Raw genomic sequence first — 21398 nt, 5'->3', positions numbered from 1 at the left:
CTGCTGTTCTTTAGGCCCGCAGCTGTGGGATAAACAAGTTTTATTTGGATGTTTTGAGTCGTTTACCAGAAATATTGGAGCTCAAACTGTTGGTGGATTTATTGATTGGACACTAAATGGAAAATAATGTTAAACTAAATGAATATTTTCAGTATTGATGAAGTAAAATAATGAAAAACTCAAAAACTATTTGCCGACTCCAGCCTGTAAAATTACAAATGTAAACATTTAAAGCTGATGTCTTTTGTAGTTTCCTGATGTGGGCTGAGTGATTGATTTTAGAAATAATCAACAGATTAGTCGTCAATAAGCCCGATCGGCTCATTCCTCTGATGTGAAGCAGCTTCCTCAGAATCTGGTTTAATGGTACAGAGCTCCTTTCTTCTCACTTCTCACATTTTCTCTCTTCACCCTGAATGACTAACACACACCGAGGAGGCGAGCGGCAGACAGTGGGTGGACGTGTGTGTGTCTGAGAGTGTGTGTGTGTGTGTGTGTGTGTGTGCGCGCGCGCGCGTGTCTGAGAGTGTGTGTGTGAGTGTGAGAGACGGAGATAAAGCGGCAGATTTCGGGTGGAGCAGAAGGTACAGAGTGAATCCGACCGACTGTCTGTTTGTCTTTCTGTGCTGGTTCTTAATTGGAGCGTTACTCTGCAACACACACACACACACACACACACACACAGGATGAGATTGGGGGGGTTGTTTATGTTGATGTATTCAAGATTCTCTTCGGTATCAACATATTTTAGAAGAGACCAAGAAAGGAAGTGACTTAAACAGAAAGCCCCTCAGACGTGCTGCAGTCACAAACACGTCGCTGCTGTTACAGGAGGAATAAAGGGTTAATAGGAGGCTTAATTGATTAGAATTAAGGCTTTTGAGAAGTGGAACGAAAATCATACATGATTCCAAACATTTTTTACAAATAAATAACTGCAAAGTGGGGTGTGTGTAATTATTCAGCCTCTGAGTCAACACTTTGTAGAACCACCTTTTGCTGCAGTTCCAGCTGCCAGTCTTTCAGGGTCTGTCTCTACCAGCTTTGCACATCTACAGACTGAATCTTTGCCCATTCTTCTTTGAAACAGCTCCAGCTCAGTCAGATTAGATGGACAGCGTTTGTTAACAGCAGTTTTCAGATCTTGCCACAGATTCTGGATTGGATTTAGATCTGGACTTTGACTGGGCCAGTCTAACACATGGATATGTTTTGTTTTAAACCATCCCATTGTTTCCTGGCTTTATGTTCAGGGTCGTTGTCCTGCTGGAAGCTGAACCTCCGCCCCAGTCTCAAGTCTTTTGCAGACTCCAAGAGGTTTTCTTCCAAGACTGCCCTGTATTTGGCTCCATCCATCTTCCCATCAACTCTGACCAGCTTCCCTGTCCCTGCTGAAGAGAAGCCCCCCCAGAGCATGATGCTGCCACCACCATATCTGACAGTGGGGATGGTGTGTTCAGAGTGATGTGCAGTGTTAGTTTTCCACACATAGCGTTTTGCATTTTGGTCTCATCTGAGCAGAGCAGCTTCTTCCACATGTTTGCTGTGTCCCCACATGGCTCGTGGCAAACTGCAAACGGGACTTCTTCTGGTTTTCTGTTAACAGGCTTTCTTCTTGCCACTCTTCCATAAAGGCCAACTTTGTGCAGTGCACGACTAATAGTTGTCCTGTGGACAGATTCCCCCACCTGAGCTGTAGATCTCTGCAGCTCGTCCAGAGTCACCATGGGCCTCTTGGCTGCATTTCTGATCAGCGCTCTCCTTGTTCGGCCTGTGAGTTTAGGTGGACGGCCTTGTCTTGGTAGGTTTACAGTTGTGCCATACTCCTTCCATTTCTGAATGATGGCTTGAACAGAGCTCCGTGGGATGTTCAAGGCTTGGGAAATCTTTTTGTAGCCTAAGCCTGCTTTACATTTCTCAGTAACTTTATCCCTGACCTGTCTGCTGTGTTCTTTGGACTTCATGGTGTTGTTGCTCCCAATATTCTCTTAGACAACCTCTGAGGCCGTCACAGAGCAGCTGTATTTGTACTGACATTAGATTACACACAGCTGACTCTATTTAGTCATTAGCACTCATCAGGCAACGTCTATGTGCAACTGACTGCACTCAGACCAAAGGGGCTGAATAATTACGCACACCCCACTTTGCAGTTATTGATTTGTAAAAAATGTTTGGATTTTCGTTCCACTTCTCACGTGTGCACCACTTTGTGTTGGTCTTTCACCTGGAATTCCAATAACATTGATTCATGTTTGTGGCTGTAATGTGACAAAATGTGGGAAACTTCAAGGGGGCCGAATACTTTTGCAAACCACTGTAACTTGTGCGTTGTGGTTTCAGAGCTGATGGGAGACGCACAAAAGCTCGTGATCCCGCCGCGTGCTCAGATCCTCCTGAACTGTAACCAGAGACTAAACGAGAATCAAAGGACACAAACGGCAGTCTGCACTGATGCTGCCAAACCTCCTACTGTAATATCAGTTAAAGCGTTAGGTAATGTTAGTCACAGTGTTTAAATTGTTAAACATTATTAAACATGTACTGTGTCAGCCAACATCAGCAGCAGCTTTACTGCAGAAACCAGCTAATGTTCACAAATCAGGTTAAAAAGCTGCTATTTTTATTTTTCCTGATTTAGTGGTGATGAGGGTCGATGTGTTTACAAAGAGACTCAGTGTCTGAGACTAGTTTCTACATTTCTGCCATTAGTTTTAAGTTATTAACGAGGTTGAAGGACCTGGTTTATGTCGGTTGCTGTTTTTGTTGTAGCTCGTCTGTAGTGAGATGAAGTGTGATTCAGTCAGATGATTAATGAATATTAAAAATACGAATAAACGGTGATCAGTGAAACTTTAGAGCAGTTATATCAACTTTACTGTCCAGAACTGGTGCAAAGAAACAAAAACCAGCCGAGCAGTAAAAGTGACGAAAGTTAAAAGTCGTTGTCATGAAATGAATTTAACACTGTCGCGCTAAACAACAGGAGAGAGAGAGAAATAAAAATGATCCGGGCTGATCGGATGGTTCGTCTTCCATTTGCTCGTTCCCGTCAGATTTCCATGAAACGTGGGGCTTAGTCCGTCCTGGAAGAGACTTTTGGACAGATGTGGATCCAGGATCGTTTTCTTCATCAGAAGCACGGGCTAATGCTCTCAGCAGGAAGTTGTGCCCCCTGGTGGCTGTTAGAAAGGCGGCAGGTTTGAGGCATTGTGCGCCGGTTCACTTTTCAAACCCGGAAGCTTCGTCCATCTTTTATGTAACGCCGCCGTCAGCCCAGCCGACCAATCGCCTGTCGTATCTTCTTCTTCGCTGTCAGATTAAAACGCACCTCTCTGATGGAGGGAGCGCTCGCTGCTGTGTGTGGGCTCGCTCTTCCTCCTCAGTGTCCTCCTCTTCCTCCTCTCCTCCACATCACTGACTCTGTCCTACATCACTCTACCTTCCCTGAGGATACACCCCCACTCTCTCTCGCTCTCTCTCTCTCTCTCTCTCTCTCTCTCTCTCTCTCTCTCTCTCTCTCTCTCTCGTTCAACCCTCCTCGTTTCCGATGAGTCATGTGACCAACCTCTCTCGCCTCCCCCCGCTCCCCAGAGACCAATCACACCCCCACAGAGGGACGCTTTACGAACACACAGCAGCCCTCGCTCTCTCTCGTCATCATCGCGGGAGAGAGAGAAAGATAGAGGAGGAAAACAAGCGTGAGGACGAGGGAGAGAGGAGTCCGGGCGTGCGCCTGAGAGGAGGTCAAGAGGGAGAGGAAAACATTCAACCAGCAGAAGAAGAAGAAGGAGGAGGGGTCAGCAGGGAGGAGGAGGGGGAGGTTCTCCCTGAATGAAGGAAGAGCTCTGGGAGTCGTTTCCTCCCCGCCGTGATGGAGCGATGCGAGGAATGAGGGCGGATGGTGAGAGCAGGGAGCAGCAGCAGCAGCAGCAGTGGAGGAGGTGGAGAGGCAGGAGGTGGAGGCGGAGGAGGTGCTGCTGGGGGAGCCGGAGGCGGACGGCGCGGGAGGAGCCGGCAGCGCTCCCGGAGGAGGCGGCTGTCGGCAAACTGCCCCGGCGTCGACAAGATGTCCCCCAGCAAGAAGGTGGAGTGCTTCTCGCCCATGCTGTGCCACTGCAAGGTGGCCTGCACCAACAGCACCATCTCCCTCATGTTCGGCTGCAAGGTGGGTGTAGGAGGGGGCGGGGTCGTCGGTGAAGTGGGGTCACGGCGAGGGGGCTGGGTTGGTTTGTGGTAGGTTAAAAAGTAGAAACCCAAAATAAAGTTTGAGGAAAAGTCTCCCGATCATCGTTAAATGATGCCAGAACGTCACAAGTTACAAAAACGAGTTCGGAGAAATGTTTCTGAACGCTCGGCGACGAATCCTCCTGCAGACGCCGAGCTGCTCAACGTCTGAACGCGAAAGCCTGACAGGCGGGTCACATGACTGTCGTTTACCAGTTAACTACGATTTCTTTTGCTGTTTTGTTGTTTTGTTTTTGTTGACTGTCTAAATCTTTGTGAATCTTGAAAAGCGCCGAATTTATGATTCTAAAAACAAAACCTCAGGTTGGGTCGTCGAGCCGACCCCCAAACGATCCTCGGCTGAGTTTAATACAGTTGAAGATGTCCCGTCTTTGAGCAGCGGCTTCAACGGAAGGTAAACATTTTCATCCCAACAAAACTGAAACTGATCCCAGGTTCAGTGCAGATTTTTAAACTCGTTGGGAATCGCTGTCCTCACGTTTGCATCAGCAGAGGCCAGATTGGCCCTGATCAGGTCATCCTGATCCAGTCAGAGCGATAAGTGCTGAGACTTCAGCGTTTCATCATGGGATCACAGGATTTGTCCGTTTATTTCCAGAAATAAGAAACGAACAGAAACTACACGACGTTTTTGATGACGATGGTCGCCGTGCTGGATGAGGAGAATTTAACCTTTTTATGTCACACCTCCATGGTCGTTCTGGGCGTTATAAATCAGGAGGCGCTGGCCAGCAATGATTTCTGGGTAAAAAATTTAAAACCATGAGCGGCGCTGTTCGTGGTTCTGACTACATTTCAGTGTCACTGAGCTACAGCAGCGAAAATCTTTCCTCTGGAAGAAAAACGTCAGCTCTCCGTTTGTTCATCGGTCTTTCTGGCGCACTCGTCCGTCTGCTAGGATGCTGCGGGCGTCTCGTAGGTAGCATCAGTTTTATAATGCTCGCCGTACACGATGCCGTCTTTCATCTCCAGCTCCGGAAACACACTCTTAGATTTCCCATAATCCACCTCCACAGCTGCATTTGTGAGGATTCTTCAGGGTTGTGTTTTAAATGGATGAAAACGAAATGATTTCCTATTTAAATCAAACACTTTGTTGCATTTAAACGTCAGCGTGATTTCAAACACAGGATAAAGTTGCTGTATGTGTGTATTTATGCTGTTTACACTTCAGTGCATGTACACGTGTGGAGTAATCAGAGTAAATCGAGCTCATCTTCATTGAGATGGAGCTCCAAAGCTTGATGATGTGCCGTCAGGTTCCTCGGTGACGAGCTGGTATTAAATGAAAGTGTTTACACCGGCCTGCTGAAGAGTGCAGCCCAGATTATTCTGATCTTTAAAATGAGCCGGCGGTCTCACAGAGAAGTCGTTAACATTTGCTCCTGTGATAAAATGGAATAAATCTTTGATGGTGATCATCGCCGCTGCAGTCACACGGGTCTAAATTTACTTCTACAACTCAAACCAATCAGTAGCTGCTGATGTTTTCTTACATAAAGCTGTGCAGGAGCAGCGATGGCTGGACTGTGAGCGTAATCAGAAGTGTGTGGGTGAGACAGAAAAGCTGCAGGGCACGTTGTCAAACGCACACTCAGACGAGCTGCGAATCACAACCCTGAAAACGATGAACATATAAACCTGCTCCTGCTGTGTCCTCCCGCTCTGCTCCTGTCAGGCGACAGCTGAGGGGGAAATAACCCGTGTTCGCTGGCTGTCACCGAGCGGCTGTGTTTACCGTTGTGACCTGACGCCATGCCATTGGCCGCCCGAGCTGCCCGTCGCGCCCCGCTCTCCGTACCGTCCAATCGGAGGCTGGGTTTGAAGCGTCGCTGAGGCGCGATTGGCTGGCGGGGAGCGTCAGCGGCAGGCTGGAGGGCACGTGCGTGTGTGGTCATCATGTGCTGTGCAGGGAAACGCCAGCGAACCGAAAGCTCGCTCCCTCGTGAGCTCTGCTGTCAGCCGAGAGACGTCAGGGCACGGCGTGCACACAGAGACTCTGCAGAACTCATGAAATATTCACACGTTTTAACAGATTTACTGTCTCAGTACTGAAGAAAAAACCCATAAATGCACAAATATGGAGACAAATGAACCTGAAAAGGATCCAAAGTAAAGACGCACTTACAGTTAACAGATTTCATCATGTTGCTTTCTGTTCACCACCTCTGCATGTTTGACTTTGATCAATCTGTAGAAGCCAAGAAAGTTTCCCACGAGCTGCACGGTTACAGAGGTGATATCACGACTGCAACAATAAAACAGAACCTTCAGGGAGTAAAATTATGATAATTATGACGTCATGTCAGAGAGTAGACGGAGTATTTGAATTACAATGATCATGGCAGCGTGGTGGCCTCACAGCAGGCAGTCCAGAGAGATGCCAGTCAGGTCTCTGGGAGCGAGTTTGTGCATGATCTCTGCATTTATTACAAACTGTAGTGTTGTGAGAATAAGGCAGAGTAACTACGCAGTTTAATGTCTCAGTGGGGATTACACTCTGGAGATCACTGATTGGAGGAGACAGATCAGGTGTCTTTTTAAACTCAGCCAGTCGTCAGAGGGGCACCAGCAGACCCGAGGATGTACAAAGTGATCGTATAAACTACTTTAACAACATTTCATTTAAAGAACTTGCTGTGAGCAGCTTCACACGTCTTCAGAAAAACAATAAATCTGTTTTTCCACGTTTCAAATCATGTTTTAGTAAATTTGGATTAAACTTATTATGACAAACAAGTTAATTCAGGAAGATGTCCCGATTTAAACCCCAGTTGCTCTTTAATGCTCCATGTGTATGAGATGGGGTGTCTTTAAACCTGTGGTGGCTCAGCCTCTCCTGATCGTGTCCGCCGGCCTGGTTTGGAGGTTTGATCTTGCTCGGCTGTTTCCTGTTGTGCGGCTGTGTCTGAGCGTCTTTGAGGAAACGATGAGCGTAAAAACTTTGCTGTTCAACAAACGGCTCCATTTTTCATGTCTCGCAGCTCGTTTCCGTAATTGCTCTTCTCTTCGTGCCGGCCCTTGAACGACCCCTCTTAATGTGATTTCTGTGTAAGTGAGCAACACGTCACAGTCGTCCTCCTTTACTTGATTCAACTCCGAGGCTTCAGATGTCTCTGTTGGTCAGATCAAGTCGACTTCTTCCAACGATCTGGCATGAAATTACAGCCGAGGAAAACAAAGAAGGAATTCTTTACTGAAGCGGGAAAAACTGGAAGATTTTCTCTTGATTTGAGATGCTCAGACTACTGAAGCCCGGATTAGCTTCACAGGAAGTTTAAAGGAGACGGCTCACCCCAAAAGCTCTCATTTTCCATCTGCCCTGTTGAGCCGTTGTTTTTCCTGAGTGTTTTGAACTAAATCAAGTGCTTAAACTCGGAAAACTTGCACCGATTCTCAGCTGGAAAACATGGATTGGCAGCTCCAGGTTGTTGAAGTTAACTCAAAGTCTTTCTCTTGATGAAAACCAGAGTTGGAGATTGGCAGACGGATTGGTAGTGAGGGCTCAGCTGTTGATCTGCAGGTGGACTGATGTTCCTGTCCTCGCCTGTGACCACGAGCTGGTGGTGACTGAAAGGTGGTCCGACCGATAACGCGATGTTTTCTGAATGGGATGTTTTTAACGTTCCTAAGAGCATCTGATTGTTCTGGAAACTCCTTTAACCAAACTCTCTGAGCTCATTGATCCCAACCCTTCGTCTCTTTAAAGTTGGTGCTTTTAATTTGGCTGTGTCCTCCCGTTTATGACCTGACTGGCTCTCAGGTGATGTCACAGCAGAAGTAGGGGAAGCTATTCAGACTCAGAGCAGCGTCTGTCCCAGTTGACCTCTTGGCCCTCTGGGCTTTGATTGGGCAATAACCCATCGCCTGGAGGAGGAGGGGGAGGGGTTTGTGGTATCATGTGGAGCAGCGTGTTGACCTCTGAGCTGTGGTTCAGGAGCCGCTCGGATTACTCCCGTGTGGATCAGGGTTTGATTGGAATCTGGTGTTAATCTGTCGGGATCGGGATGCTCATAAATCAGGAGCTTAGACGTTCACACGGAGACGGTCGGAGTGCGAGCTGCCGCCGCCGCCGACACTTCTGCTCTGCTCACAGAGCTAGACTCACAGACTAGTCTTAATTAAGTCCCATTGATCGGCTGCCATCGACCGCTCTCACAGCCACTCACTCGATACATTGTGCCGGAAGTTATCAATCATTGTGGCGTCGAGTATTTAGGGAGCTGCTGTCTTTTTCTGAACCCATTTTCAGACTTTTGAACGGCCGTCTCTCCGGGTTTGTGAGATCATCTCGATTCACAGATCAGACCGACGGCTGTCAGATTCAAACGAGAGCGACGTATGAGGACCTTCTGCTCTTCACAGAGCGCATATTAATGAGCTCATTTCACATGTTATTAATAAAGCTGGAAGAAGAGACGAATTTAAAATTCCAGCCCTGAAAAACTGCAGATTTAGAGTCTGGAGCCTCAGGCCCGTCGATACACTGCACCAGTTTAACGTCTGTGGCACAGACGAGCAGGAACAAGACCAGGACCTGGATGTTTTTAGCATCGCTCACTGGAGGAAACTTCAAAAAGTTCAGGTGAACTTTACAGAGTTGTCACCCTGTGGGTCAGACGCTGCTTGAAACCAGTTACAGCTCATGAACACTGTGGTTTTTACCATCTCGTGTCGTCGCAGGCTTGTTTAATTTAGTCATCTCACTTTGATCACACAGCCCTGTGGGTCCTGATGAAGGGCCTGAATCACAGAGCTTCTCTTTGGCCTATCAGTGACTGTAACATGTAGATTGCAGCCAAACAGTGTACCTAATAAACTGTCCTTTGAGTTTTTACCTCACTCGTGTAGAAAGCATGTTTAAAAGCTAAATAAATGGGCAGTAAATCTGATCTCAGCAGCGTGTGCTTAGCGTGTTTTTCTGTTCTGCTCTGCGGCTTTTAACGACACAAACAGCAAAGTCCTCCAGTTAGGTGGTGGTGAGTGAGTCCTCCGTCGGTTGTTTCTATCTTTCTCTTTGCATTCCTCTTCATCACCCCCTGAATCATCCAGCAGCCCTCCTCCTCCTCCTCGTCCTGAACATCCTGCTACATCCTCTCTGCGGTGATGCTCCTATTTATAGCAGCTTTTGGCAGGCAGGAGTCGGCGCTGTGCCGCCTCCTCCTCCTCGACAGCTCTCAGAGAAATGAGGAGGAGGAGGAGGAGAGGAGGAAGCTCTCTTCATGCAGAGAGTGTCATCAGTGGAAACCTCCCCGTTGCCTCCCACGTCCACACTTCCATTTGTGCCGCGGTCCACGGTGAGTGGGCTCGGCGTCTCGCTGATGGACCCTCTGACGTTACGCCGCATCGCTGCTTCAAACCTTTATTTCTCTTTGAATGTGGCCCATGTGGGCCCGGGCAGAGGGATTCGAACCTGTGACCTGATGCTTGGTTTGCGTGTGAGCGTCGCAGCGCTTCGATCTGCTTGCAGCTGCCTGATGCTTCGCCGACTGCCGCTTCACATCCAGCTCGAACTGCTCGAACATGCAGCTACCTGGATGATTAACCAGAGCAGAAGCTTCTCGTGTTCAGTCACAGGTCAGGTCAGAGCAGCGCCTGCAGTGGAAACTGAATCTTTGACCAATAAAACAAAAAAAACAACCCTGATGATGACTTTAAAATGTTTGTAGGAGAGATGGCTGAAAACTATGAATAATTAGTAACTAAACTTTAACCTCAGAGGAGTCGAGCTGTGGCGACCTTTAGACTCCCCGTGCTGCTCTCTGCCAGATAGTTTATATGTAAGCTGACAGGTTTCACACACAGCTGTGGTTTCAGTGGATTACAGTCTGTGGATGGAGCAGGCTCTGAAAAAGGTAACAGGATCGATGATCAGCGTTTCTGAGGACAGGAAGAGCCGTTAGCGTTTGTGTTTTCTAAGCAGAGAAAACACAAACGCTCACTCTGCTGGATTCTCACTGTTTGCTGGTGTAACTCGACTTGATGACTGTTAACAACGAGAAAATCGGCGGCACTGTCGTGCAGACTTTACATGCTTGTAGTTCACAGCTCTAACGGAGAGATTTTCTTATTTTAGGTTTAGGAATCTCGCTGAACCCACTCAAAAACAAAAGCCTGTTTCCTGCCAGGACGAGTGATGAGTAACCTCGCTGTTCCTCGAGTGCTGCGGCGCCTTGGTGAAGCCTTCGATCTGAGCTGCAGAGGAGCGTTTCTCTACGCTGACCTCAGCTGCTGCCGCCCTCACTTTTATCTGCTCTTCAGCACCATATGCCCCGACAGCGGCGGCGGGCGACCCGACCTCGCCTTAGCTGCAAGTCATCGCGTCCCCTGGGCTCCTGGTCATGTGACCTGGCCCCTTCTGTCCGGTCCCTTCCCAGCTGTCTCAGCTGATTTTTCAGTTCTGTGCAGGAAGCAGGAGGCTGAAGATGCTGAACCGTCAGCGGTGCTTCCCCTCGGTCACGTAATCTGTGTTAATCTGTGGAGGGAATTCCAGCAGTTACTCCAGTAATTAAAGCAGGAATTAATCAGCCCGCACACCAGCGTTCAGCTTCACTTCCTGCTTTCAAATACTCAAACGACATAATCAGGCCACAGCGCTACAGAGCGCGCTCACCACGATGTGTTTTCCTTCTCTGGCTTCGCTGAGCCCAATGCGATCAATCGGGCTGAGAGGTCACACGAAGCGGTTATCAACTGGATAAGTTGCCCGGGGTTTATCCTAGCTGTGGAGGAGTCGGAGATTACAGCAGATACTCCGTTAAGTGAAAGTTCAGACGCGTGTGAGACGGTTTAATTCTTCCAGCTGAAGCTCTGATTACAAATATCTGATATCAGGTCAGTTCCAGGATCACACATGAAGCAAAACCACACAAGAGAAAGCTGGAGTAAAGTTGCTTCTGAGAGTCTGTAGGATGTGGTTCCACACCTGCTCATCTGTTACCATAACAACATAATGTTCTGTGGAGCAGGTTCGGTTTCCATGGTGAAAACACTTCTTCGTGGACATGTTCGCCTTACTGTTCGCGCGACTGTTGACCTCGCGAGCAGCTGCTGTCACAGAAGCTCATGAAAATGTAAATCTAAAAGTTTTCATCTCAGCGGTGGTCTCCCGTCACCGGGGTTCCGGCTGTTCGGGGACGTAGGTACAGAGGCCGTGCAGCTGTAGGTGATCGGTGGACGTTCTGCAGAAGCGTGAGTCAGACGATGTGATTGGCAGCATGCGATTAACACGAGTCTCGTCCAGCTGCACGGTAATCATGCACCCGTGAAATTATTCCTCCTCTTAATCGAGGTTATCTGCGTTTCAGATTTCTGCAGCGAATCATTATTTTTAATGATTAACTGAAGTGAAAGTGTTCGTATTAGTGATGATCTTCAGGCTGAAGCAGCAAGATTCAGTTTTACTGTGAGGTGTGACAGCAAACCGTCATCTGAAGAGAGGTCAAAAACACGTCAGCAGACATGTTTGAGTTACAGCACGAGGCCTGCTCGCCGCTCAGCGTAACGTTTGTACCGCTGACCTGAAACCGTGCAGAGCCCAAAACAGTAAAAAGTTACTAATAAGTTAAAACCTTTTAGCTTGTGAAGGTCATGTCTGTATGATGTGCTGGCTGTAAGTCATAAGTGAGCAAACTAAAGTGACCCAGAAAGACTGATCCAAACACTGGGTGACAGTTCCTCTAATGACCACTAGAGGCTCCAGCAGAAATAAAGATGTTTACAGCCTGGTCTCTGGAGCTGACGCCTCCCTCATCACTGTATTCATAAGCAGCCAGGCTGTGCAGGTTTAGAAGAGTTGAGCTAATCCACTTATTTATCCACTTATTCTGAAGTTTACACAGGTTTGTTTTAAATATAGTCCTTCGAGCGACCTTACTCTGAACCTTCAGAGCTTCAGCACGTCGACGGGTGACTCATGGCGGCATCATCCATGTTTTCAGTGGACGAGGACAAAACTGTTTCGTTTCCATAGAATAAGCTACAGTGGTCGTGACATCACACACAGTCCTCTGTGTGGTGCTGTCATTAACAGCTGAGCGGTGTCTTGCATTGTTTAGCAGTTAAAGCAGGCGTGGAGGCAGAAATCGCAGCTTCAGTTTGATAAAATAACAGAGAGGTTTGGTGGAAGCAGTCAAGAGTGCTGAACACGACTCGGAGACAGAAACTACTCCAGTGTTTTTCCAGGACGATCATCTCAGACTGGACAGTTCGAGCTCCTTCTCACGGCCGGATGTCTGAGCTTCCTGAGCTTCCTGCGACCTTCCTCTGTGTTTGTCCCAGCTGGGCTAATCATGTGTCTCTCCTCTCAGACCGGCTTCATGATGCAGAGATCGGAGCTCTGTGGGGACCACGCCATCTGCTGCTAGTTTTTGCATCTTTGTTTTGGTCTTCCTCTGATCAGAATTGTGTGTCCTGCCATCCTCAGCCTGTGTGTGACAGTGAGAGAAAAGCTGACGCCTCCACAGCCGGTTCCTCCATAAAGAGCCAGCAGTCAGGTTAGGTCAGCATCAGACTCCATGTCTGTGCAGATCCGACTGCTGCAGACGCAGCCTCGACCTCATTTCCATTTGGACTTCCTGCTGGATCTGAGAAACATCAGCTCACAGTCAGGCTTCCTGCAGCCTCACAGACCTACACGGGTTTTGTAACAGCAGCTCAGCTGTAATTCAGCCAGTCTGACAGGATGAAGGTGTGATGGAGGCACCTGCACCGACATCAGGGGGACTGCTGTAGTTTGAAACATGAATCTGACGATGCTGCTGAGAGCTGCATCAGAGACATTTCAAATGAGACTGAGGTTTTTGAAGAATGTGATGGCACTCAGCAGCTGGAAGTCATGGTGTGGATGTTTTAGACCAGGCCGTGTTGACACCAGAGTTTTGGTGCTGTTATGAAGTTGAAATGAGTCGCTGTGCCTCAGACTTGTTCAGATTCACACTCTACATCTGTGGGTGTCGTCTGCGTGCCGCTGCCGCCTCTGTGCCAGCTGTCGTCGTCCTTCTTGAATTCACCAAACGCTGGCCGGCTGGCGCCTCTCAGCCTGATGAACGGAGGTGTTGCCCTTCGCGCTGTTTGCTGGCTCTGTGCCGGTCAGCAGAGGGATCGGGAGGACGGAGGCGTTAAAGGTTCAGGCCCTCAGCGATGATGGGAGGTCTGCAGTTTGAGGCGCTGCTCGTCCAACAGCTCAGCTTCTGACCTGCCGGCTGATCCGGCCCACAGCCAATCAGGCGTGGGATAATCCCGTTCAGCCGCAGCTTAGCATCTCTTTGAAGTTGCTGCTGAAAGTTTCTGAGGTTCTTAGAGCGCCGTCAGGGTTTCACCAATCTGCCTCACGGCAAAACCTCCAACTGCAGCAAAGCGGGATCAGTGTTTGAGACCCTGATCGAGAAAAAGCCAAAACACTGGAGCCAACACCCGGCTCTGAAATCATCCCGAGATCCTGTCAGCACGTTATAAATGTACTCAGGTTACTCCTGATTTTTTTTCCCCCCCTTTTTAACCCATTAAAGTTGAATAATTCCCCCTCTTTAAAATCCCTGAGTGAAAACAGCCCCTGAAAGCCGAGGATTTCCTCAGAAACACTCACAAACCCCCATTTCTCCGACTCTGAAGCAGGCAGAATGAAAACCAGCAGAGAGCTCAAACCCTTGGATTTTCTCTGCATTATTCTCTTTGCTCCGATATTAAAACCAAACAATAAGACTTTGACGCTGAGAAATGCCGATCCAGCTGTGAGTGAAGAGGATGTAAGCGTTGGAGTAGCTCGGCAGTTATAAAGAAACTGTTTAGTGTTACAGCACAAATGAAACTGTGGCTAAACTGTGATCATACGTGTCTGTTTGTGTCATGTGACCTGAAAGCCTCGTCCAACGCGCTTCCTGTGCTGCTGTGTGTATACGAGCCTAACCAAGACACTGCCCGGCGTCGGTAACCCTCCAAAGCTGCGCTGGTGTTGTCTCCATTCATCAGCCACACTCATCATTATGTTGGAGCTGAGCACAGTTTGACTTTCTTTAGAACTGAAACAAACACTGTTTTAGTCTCTGAGGTCGGGATTCACACGTATCGAGTCTTTTAAATCGACTTCTGTTGGTCTCACTCTCATTTCTGAATTTAGTTCTTGTCCTTTGGGGCTCGTTTAACGCTCCTCGTGTTCAATTAGAAACACTCGCATTTTTCTTTTCAGACTCCTCAAAGACTCTTCGAAGTGTTGAGATGAAATAATAATAAAAACGCGCTGATGTTTCTTTAGCCGAGCCTCAGATGGTGGACTGAGTGTTTTTACTTTCGCAGCACTTACTGGAGCTGCATTAACTTCTATTTTCCTGAGCGTGGGCGAGCTGCCTGCATGTTCTCACAGTTTGTCTCAGCTGTTTAATTCTCAGTGGACTGGAGACGAATTTAGTCCATAAAAGTGTTTCTTAAAGTCAGGCCGACACAGACGGAAGGTTGCAACAATGTTACCACTGCCCTCAGATCGAGCAACGTGATTGGCTGCTGAAGCGTTTAAGTCCGTAGCTCCTTCACTGGGTTTTTTTTTTCTTTTTTTAATAGGGAAAAGAAAGACTTACTTTCATAAAGAAACTTTATGATTTTAGGAAACAAATAAATCCTGCGATTTTAGTTTTTGGTTGAAATGTTTTCAGTCGGTTGAATTCCTGTTACACCTCCGTGATGTTCAGGTTTCTGATGTCCTCCTCCCGCTCAGCGAGTTGGCGCTCTGAAAAGTGCCCATCACTCGGTTTGGTTACGTAACCGCGTCTGTGCAGGACCGTCGAGTCGTTCACCTGTCACACTGAGCGTCTCTCCTCCCAAAGCCAGAAAACAGATGAGTAAGACTGGAGAGCTCTGACTCATCAAGATGTGAAGGCTGCCGATCAACGGACGAGGCCTCCGAGGAGGACTTCTGCTCTTTTTCCATTTATATCCTTGTTTTTATTTTATAAACTACACCGACTGGAGCTCTGACCACAACAGAGACCCAAGCTGTGATTGGATGTTTGTTGGAGAGGTGCACTCTGGGACTTGAGTTTCTTCTCTTGCACAGGTTTTCTTCACCTGCACCGATGATTCAGTCACAAGGGTTTGGTGCTGACGAGCAGTGAGTCACCTCCTTTTGTTGAGAAAAGCAGTCAGAGGATCAGAGAAGGATTATCCTTTAAATGGACTGGTTCTTATATAGCGCTTCTCTACTCTGAGCACTCAAAGCGCTTTATACAACTAATTCATTCACCCATTCACACAAGCACTTCCAAGCTTAAGTATCTAACATTCACACACATTCACACTCCGATGGCTGCATCGGAGAGCAACATGGGTTAGTATCTTGCCCAAGTATATTTGGCATGCAGACTGGAGCAGCCTGGGATCGAACCACCGACCTTCCGGTTAGTGGCTGATCGGCTCTGCCACGCTGGCGTTCTTTCTGAATTCCTTCCTGGGAATAACAAACTCACTTGGTGACACCTCCAGCTCACCAAGGCCAATCAGAGCCCCCAGAATTTTGGCTCTGTGGACCCGTGGGTCACATTACTGACCAAAAACTGCCCGTTTAGAAAGCTGAAACACAGAAAAGCAGGTTAGCTCATGTTTGGGTTTAAAATTTATTACAAAAAAGGTTTTAAATATGAGGTCTCTGCTGGTTTGTTTGTCTTTTATCGCTTTGTTTTCCCTTCTTTACGTTGAGGTTTTTGTTTTGTTAGTTTGTTGCGTTTTCTTCTCTGTAAATAATGAACCCGTAATTACTGATTCTCACCACATGGTGGAGCCGCCTGCACTGTTGTTGCGCTCGAGTGGAGAGTTTCATGAAGATGTGTCGTGTATAATCGTGACAGCTGCTCCTCCCCGAGCCTGATTCTTTTGGTGGTTCTTCCTCCCCGCTGTCGCTGCTCATAGCGGTTCAACTCATTGAACTAGAGTTGTTGTCACATTGCTGTTGGCCCCGTTTTGCTGATTTTTGTGTTTTCCTGTTGCAGAAGTACAGGCACCACGATGAGGACTCGTCCCCCCAGGACCAGAGCTCCCCCCAGCTGACGGAGGAGGCGGGGGGCCCAGAGCTGGTCCAGGTAGCAGAGAAGAACCTTTCCCTGATCGAGAATGTGCACGGCTACGTCACCCACGCTCACATCTCACCGATGAAGGTAGGAGATGGCATTGTCTCAGCCTCCCGTCTCTCTCATTGGTCCAAACGGCGACTTTACTGGCTTCTCTTTCAAACAGTCAGCGAGCCACAGCCTTCATTTCAGACGTCCGTCACAGTCAGATCATTGATGAGCGGTGCATCATTATGTTCTGTAGCTGCAGCAAATAAAAAGCTTGCTCTCAGTTTCAGTGAAAACCTGCTTCTGGAGGTTTTTAATGTAATGTTTTTAAGTCCAACGGTCCTTCTGAAAAGACCTGGCTGAGCCAACATTCAGGCAAAATCCAAGATTTCAGCTCATAAAATATTCATGTAACGGGAACGTTTCATGGTGCACGAACGAGCCTGATATTCTGACCAGAGTTTGTTAAAATGCCAGTGAAGTTAAATGTTTTCATGTGTTTCTCATCTCTTTACATTTGTTTCCTGATGGCGACTTTTCGTGTTTATGTGTGCACACCAATCAGAGTCGCCGCATTCCACTTTAATCAGTCAATCAATCGACGAAGCAGGTTTTTGTCATAAAATGAGTATAAATGTCTTAATCTTAATCTGTTTTAGTCACACACACACACACACACACACACACACACACACACACACACACACACACACACACACACACACACACGTGGAGGATGAGGCTTGTTGCTTGTATGTGTTGCATCATGTGACCCATTAAAATGCTGACGCTGCTCTGAAGCTCACACCTGTTTCCTCTCATCGCGCCATCACACACCTTTCAAATTCCTCTGGTCCACGTTTCAGTGTTACAGCTGCAGCAGGTAAAAGTCCAGGTGAGATCACCGCATGGTATTGTGGGCGGAGCCTGAGAATTCCCCCTGAGGTAAACCTACAGGATTAGATGTTTGGGGTCTCGATGTTGAGGCCGTCCAGGAGTTCCCGCTAGTGGACGCTTCCTAAAGTTTTCCATGAACAGAATCAAAGCTGTGCGATCATAAATGTGAAAGGACAGAAATTCTGTCAAACATGGATTCATCCAGCTCCTGATGTTTCATCCAAACATTGAGAGGGAAGTAGCAGCCCTGGCTGCTGGAACGCCCTGTTAGAGCTTCCTACTAGTTTCCCGGATTTTCCCAGTCTGAAAATAATTTAGGTGACTCAAACGCTTCAGGACAAAAGCACGAGCTGATATTTAAACACTTTCCTCGTGTGATGTGAGCAGCTTCTCTCACAGCCGGGCCTCGGTTTGGAAACCAGATCGCGCTCGGTCTGTTTCTCGCCGTCCTGGAAGCTCGACCAGGGGAATTTGGCGTGCTCCCAGTCACGTGACTCTGCCTCCTGTTCGTGCTGCTTCTGTCAGCGCCCGCTGTGTTTGTGTCTGTCGCCGCTCGGGCCTCCACGTTACTCTCATAACGACTGTGTGTGCCGTTAAAGGAGCATTTCACCAACTCCACACGTCCACGTTAATGTGTGTGCCCATCGTCTGTGGAGAAGAGCTGTCACGGTGCATTATGGGAAGTGTAGGATCCAGTGTTTTTGTAGCTTGGCCGATTAATTAGGGACAAGTGGACAGTATTTAGAAAGATGCTTTTTTCTGACGAGCTGTTAAAGTAAGACTGAAAATCTCTTTAACGCTTTCAAAACGTTTGAAATTATCTTTAAGTTTGTAAAAATAAAATGGATACAGAAAATAACCTTCAGTTTAAGCCGTTCTTGACAAAGAAGGTGATGAATTATAAATAGTCATTAAAATGACTTTTTCTTCCCACGTTTGATGAATAAATCGTTTAATAAAAGATCAGTTTAAATAAAAACCAAAGGCTGCTTCGGTGAGATGTCGCTGTATTTCCAGCTGATTGTCACATAAATGTGTTTCCTCATCAGTGTGCAGCGGCGCCAGAGAACAAACGGAAAGGCCTCCTGCCTGAAATCTGCCTCCGTGTTTCGTGCTCAGAGCTGATTAATCCGATCTCCGATTAGCTGAGATGTGATATTTCACGGAGGTTTGACCCGTTTCACGCTGCACTGCTCGTGGTAACGGAGAACATGGGATCAGATCAAAGCTGGGTGGCTGTGACTCGCAGATGGAGCTCTGCTGCCATCGTGTGGAGATCAGATCATCTGCAGCACGAGGCCAAAGCGCCCTCACAGAGGGTGTTGATGCCGCACCAGGTGGATCTAACCCGACTTTCTTTGAGGCTTCAGTCTCTTATTTAAACCTTATTTAACAGAAATCTCAAAAATGTCTCTAATTTCTTTTTAATGTCTCGTGCTTTAAATATGAGACCTGTATGAAATCTGTAGGTGACTGCCTCCCAGTGTTTGTGAAGGGTATTACATCATAAATCACATGAACGAGGGAAATGAAAACAAAGTCATGTTTTATAATCTCTCTTAATATAGAAAGATTTGTGTTCATTCTAAAGACTTTCGAGATCTGTCAGATTTTTGATGCTTTGTTCTTTGAAACAGAATAAAAAGCTCGTTAATTTTAAAGATAAGGCACGTCCACATAGTTCAGACAGCGGCTGACATAATTATGTCAAAGTAACGCTTAACATCGGCGTCCACAGCGTCAAAACTGGGAACCTGCTCGTGCTGAAAACACGGCTCACGCCAACACAGGTTCACGTGAACATCTGGAACTCCTGGAATAAAAATGCACCACAGTAAATGTGGAGAGCTGAGAGGAGCACTGTGTTTGGTGTAAAGATTTGAGATGATGTGAGAAGAAACTCCACTAAACTTTGTTTCTATGCAGGAAACAATTACCGTTAAAAAGAAAAGGAAAGAAAAAACAGCCGAACACGAAACAGTCGAGCTGCAAACGGTTCAAACGCTCCGTCAATCGAAGGGAAGGACGCGCATTCTCACATCTGACCAGCCAAACTCGCTGAAACAGTCGGACCAGCGTCAGATAAGCCTCAGAGAGCAGAAGGCATGAATAAAAAACTCTGTTCACGTGACTGAGTGAGTCCATCGTGGTCCAAGGGTTGGAGAAAGATCCGCTCAGTGCAGACGATAAAGTTTTAGTTGATCTAAAGAGAGAAACTGATCTCGATGAGGCTTTTTTGGGCCAGATGTTAAACACTGGATGAGGAGAATGAAGTCAAAGCTGTTTTGGTTTGTGTGTGAGCTAACGTCGGCCTCTGGGCTGCAGTTCTGTGGTGTAGTTGGAGGTTTATTGTGATGTGTTGTAGCCTTCACCTGTTCACTGTGTGTGTCCCCCTGTTGTATGTGGTTTTCCACACGTGTGTTGCAGCAGCGTTCACGCCTGATTCGGACTTGTGTGTTCGGTCCTGACAGTGTGACGGACTCGTCTCTGAGAGGGTTCAGCCTGCCGTCCAGTAAAAGCCTCAAAGTAACAGAAATGAACCAAAAAGTGCTGCAGAATCAATCAAGTCATAAATGTTTGACCCATTTTTGTTTCTACTGAATAAATCGACATGAATAAAAAAGACAAACCTCAGCAGGCTCATTGATCACTGATCTTCTCCTGACCTGTGGTCACGCCGTTAACCATCAAAGCTCCTCCTCCTCTTTGTCCTCCTCATCAGTTTATCGCTCGCTCACCTGTGAACGCTCAGGTTTCTGTGATTCCTCTCCCTCAGATTTCTTCTTAAAGCAGATCTGACCTCATTTGTAATGATGTTCAGACTCTGATGATATTCTGTTATTCTTCTCGTCAGGTCTCATCTACAGATTCAAACCATCGAGGCGCTCTGTGTGCGTAAACATCGGTATGCGAGATGATGTCCAGTTCTGAGTTTAACTCTGGCGAGATGTTCAAATCGTCCCTTTTAACAATAATTTTTCTTTGTTTGGTGGAAATTAACCAAAAATTCAATAAATGGAATCAGTTATCAGCCTAGAGTTGTATATTTGCTGCAGCTCATCGAGAGTTTGTCATGAATATTAAGATAAAAATAATACGGCTTATTCTCTGTATTAGCAGCCAGGCTTTAAGTGCCTAAAGTCCCTCAGTCTCTCAGCTGGGCCCAACTGTCTAAAAGCACTAAATTGTCTTTAGGCAGTGACTTCTGATTGGTCGGGGTTAGCCAAAGATAGTAGCGTGCATGAAAACATCCCGTTTTACAGCATTAACCTTTCAGGCTGGTGAAAAATCGAAACAGCAAAGCATTGCAATATTTTGTGTACAGTCTGAATACTACAAACGAGAGGGCAACCTCTCTGCAAACAGTGGCAGTCTGACTCTGACTGCACTCGTTGTCAAAGGTTTGCAAATGAGTGCATCTACTTTACAAACGCAGACAGCCGGTTGGCATCAGTCTGAGTCTGTCAGGCAGCTGCAGGCATCCTGCTTAGATTCATGTAGAACAGACAAACTCGTGTAACAACTACATGTGAACCTCTGTGTGGACAGACGGCAACAGAGATGTGATTTTCTATGATTTCTCACAGTAAATTGTTGGTTAAGGTTAAACTGACTGTGCTACGTTCATTGTGTCCATGTCTGTCAGTCTCATTTTGCAGTGAGAACCATTATGCTGTTAGATGAAGTTATTGTAGTGGAGTCTGCCTTACAGTCTAAAGGACCTGCAGGTGACTGTTGCTGTGATTTGGCGCCGTATAAATAAATAAAACTGAACTGACAAAGTTTAACTTCAGTTTAAAATAGTGATAAATCACAGTATGTTTTTGCACAATAGTACAAATTGTTCAGAAAATGTTAAATTGCAGTAACATCACATGATGGGGTGAATCTGCCCTCTGACAGGAAGTGGACTCAGAGGAAGTTGATGTAAATTACAGAGTGTCGGTTTGAATCTGTAGATGAACGAAGGTAAAAGGTCCTGCTGACCGAAAGTCTTGGATCAGGTCTCGCATGTGTGCGGCCCCCGGGGGTGGAGGTGTCTGCGACTATCGTTAAAGCAGAAAGGTGGTGGAGACGAGTGCACTAGCCAATCAGAGGGAACCATGTTTGTCTGTCCAGTGTTTTCTGTGTTGTTTTGGTCGTTCAGTGTAGAAACATGTCACCTTCATCCGTACGGAGACGCCTCCCTGAGCGCTCCTCCGTGTCTGTCTG

The 21398-nt window shown here is 47.1% G+C and overlaps 1 protein-coding gene across 14 annotated transcripts in view; it reads left to right on the top strand.

The window, feature by feature from the left end:
* Window positions 1–21398, top strand: part of dlg1b (discs large MAGUK scaffold protein 1b) — a 102918-nt gene that overhangs the window by 43815 nt on the left and 37705 nt on the right. For all 14 annotated transcript variants that reach the window (XM_085388826.1, XM_085388823.1, XM_085388821.1 and 11 more), the window contains one exon: window positions 16224–16388. In XM_085388826.1, coding sequence (XP_085244952.1) covers window positions 16224–16388 — 165 coding nt within the window. The remainder of the gene's footprint in view (window positions 1–16223; window positions 16389–21398) is intronic.

This window comes from Rhamphochromis longiceps, linkage group LG18 (assembly GCF_057381845.1).
Source record: "Rhamphochromis longiceps isolate RC_006_pf linkage group LG18, R_longiceps_female_GT1.1, whole genome shotgun sequence".
In the NCBI taxonomy this organism is placed as follows: Eukaryota; Metazoa; Chordata; class Actinopteri; order Cichliformes; family Cichlidae; genus Rhamphochromis; species Rhamphochromis longiceps.
This window is presented reverse-complemented; position numbering and strand designations above follow the sequence as displayed.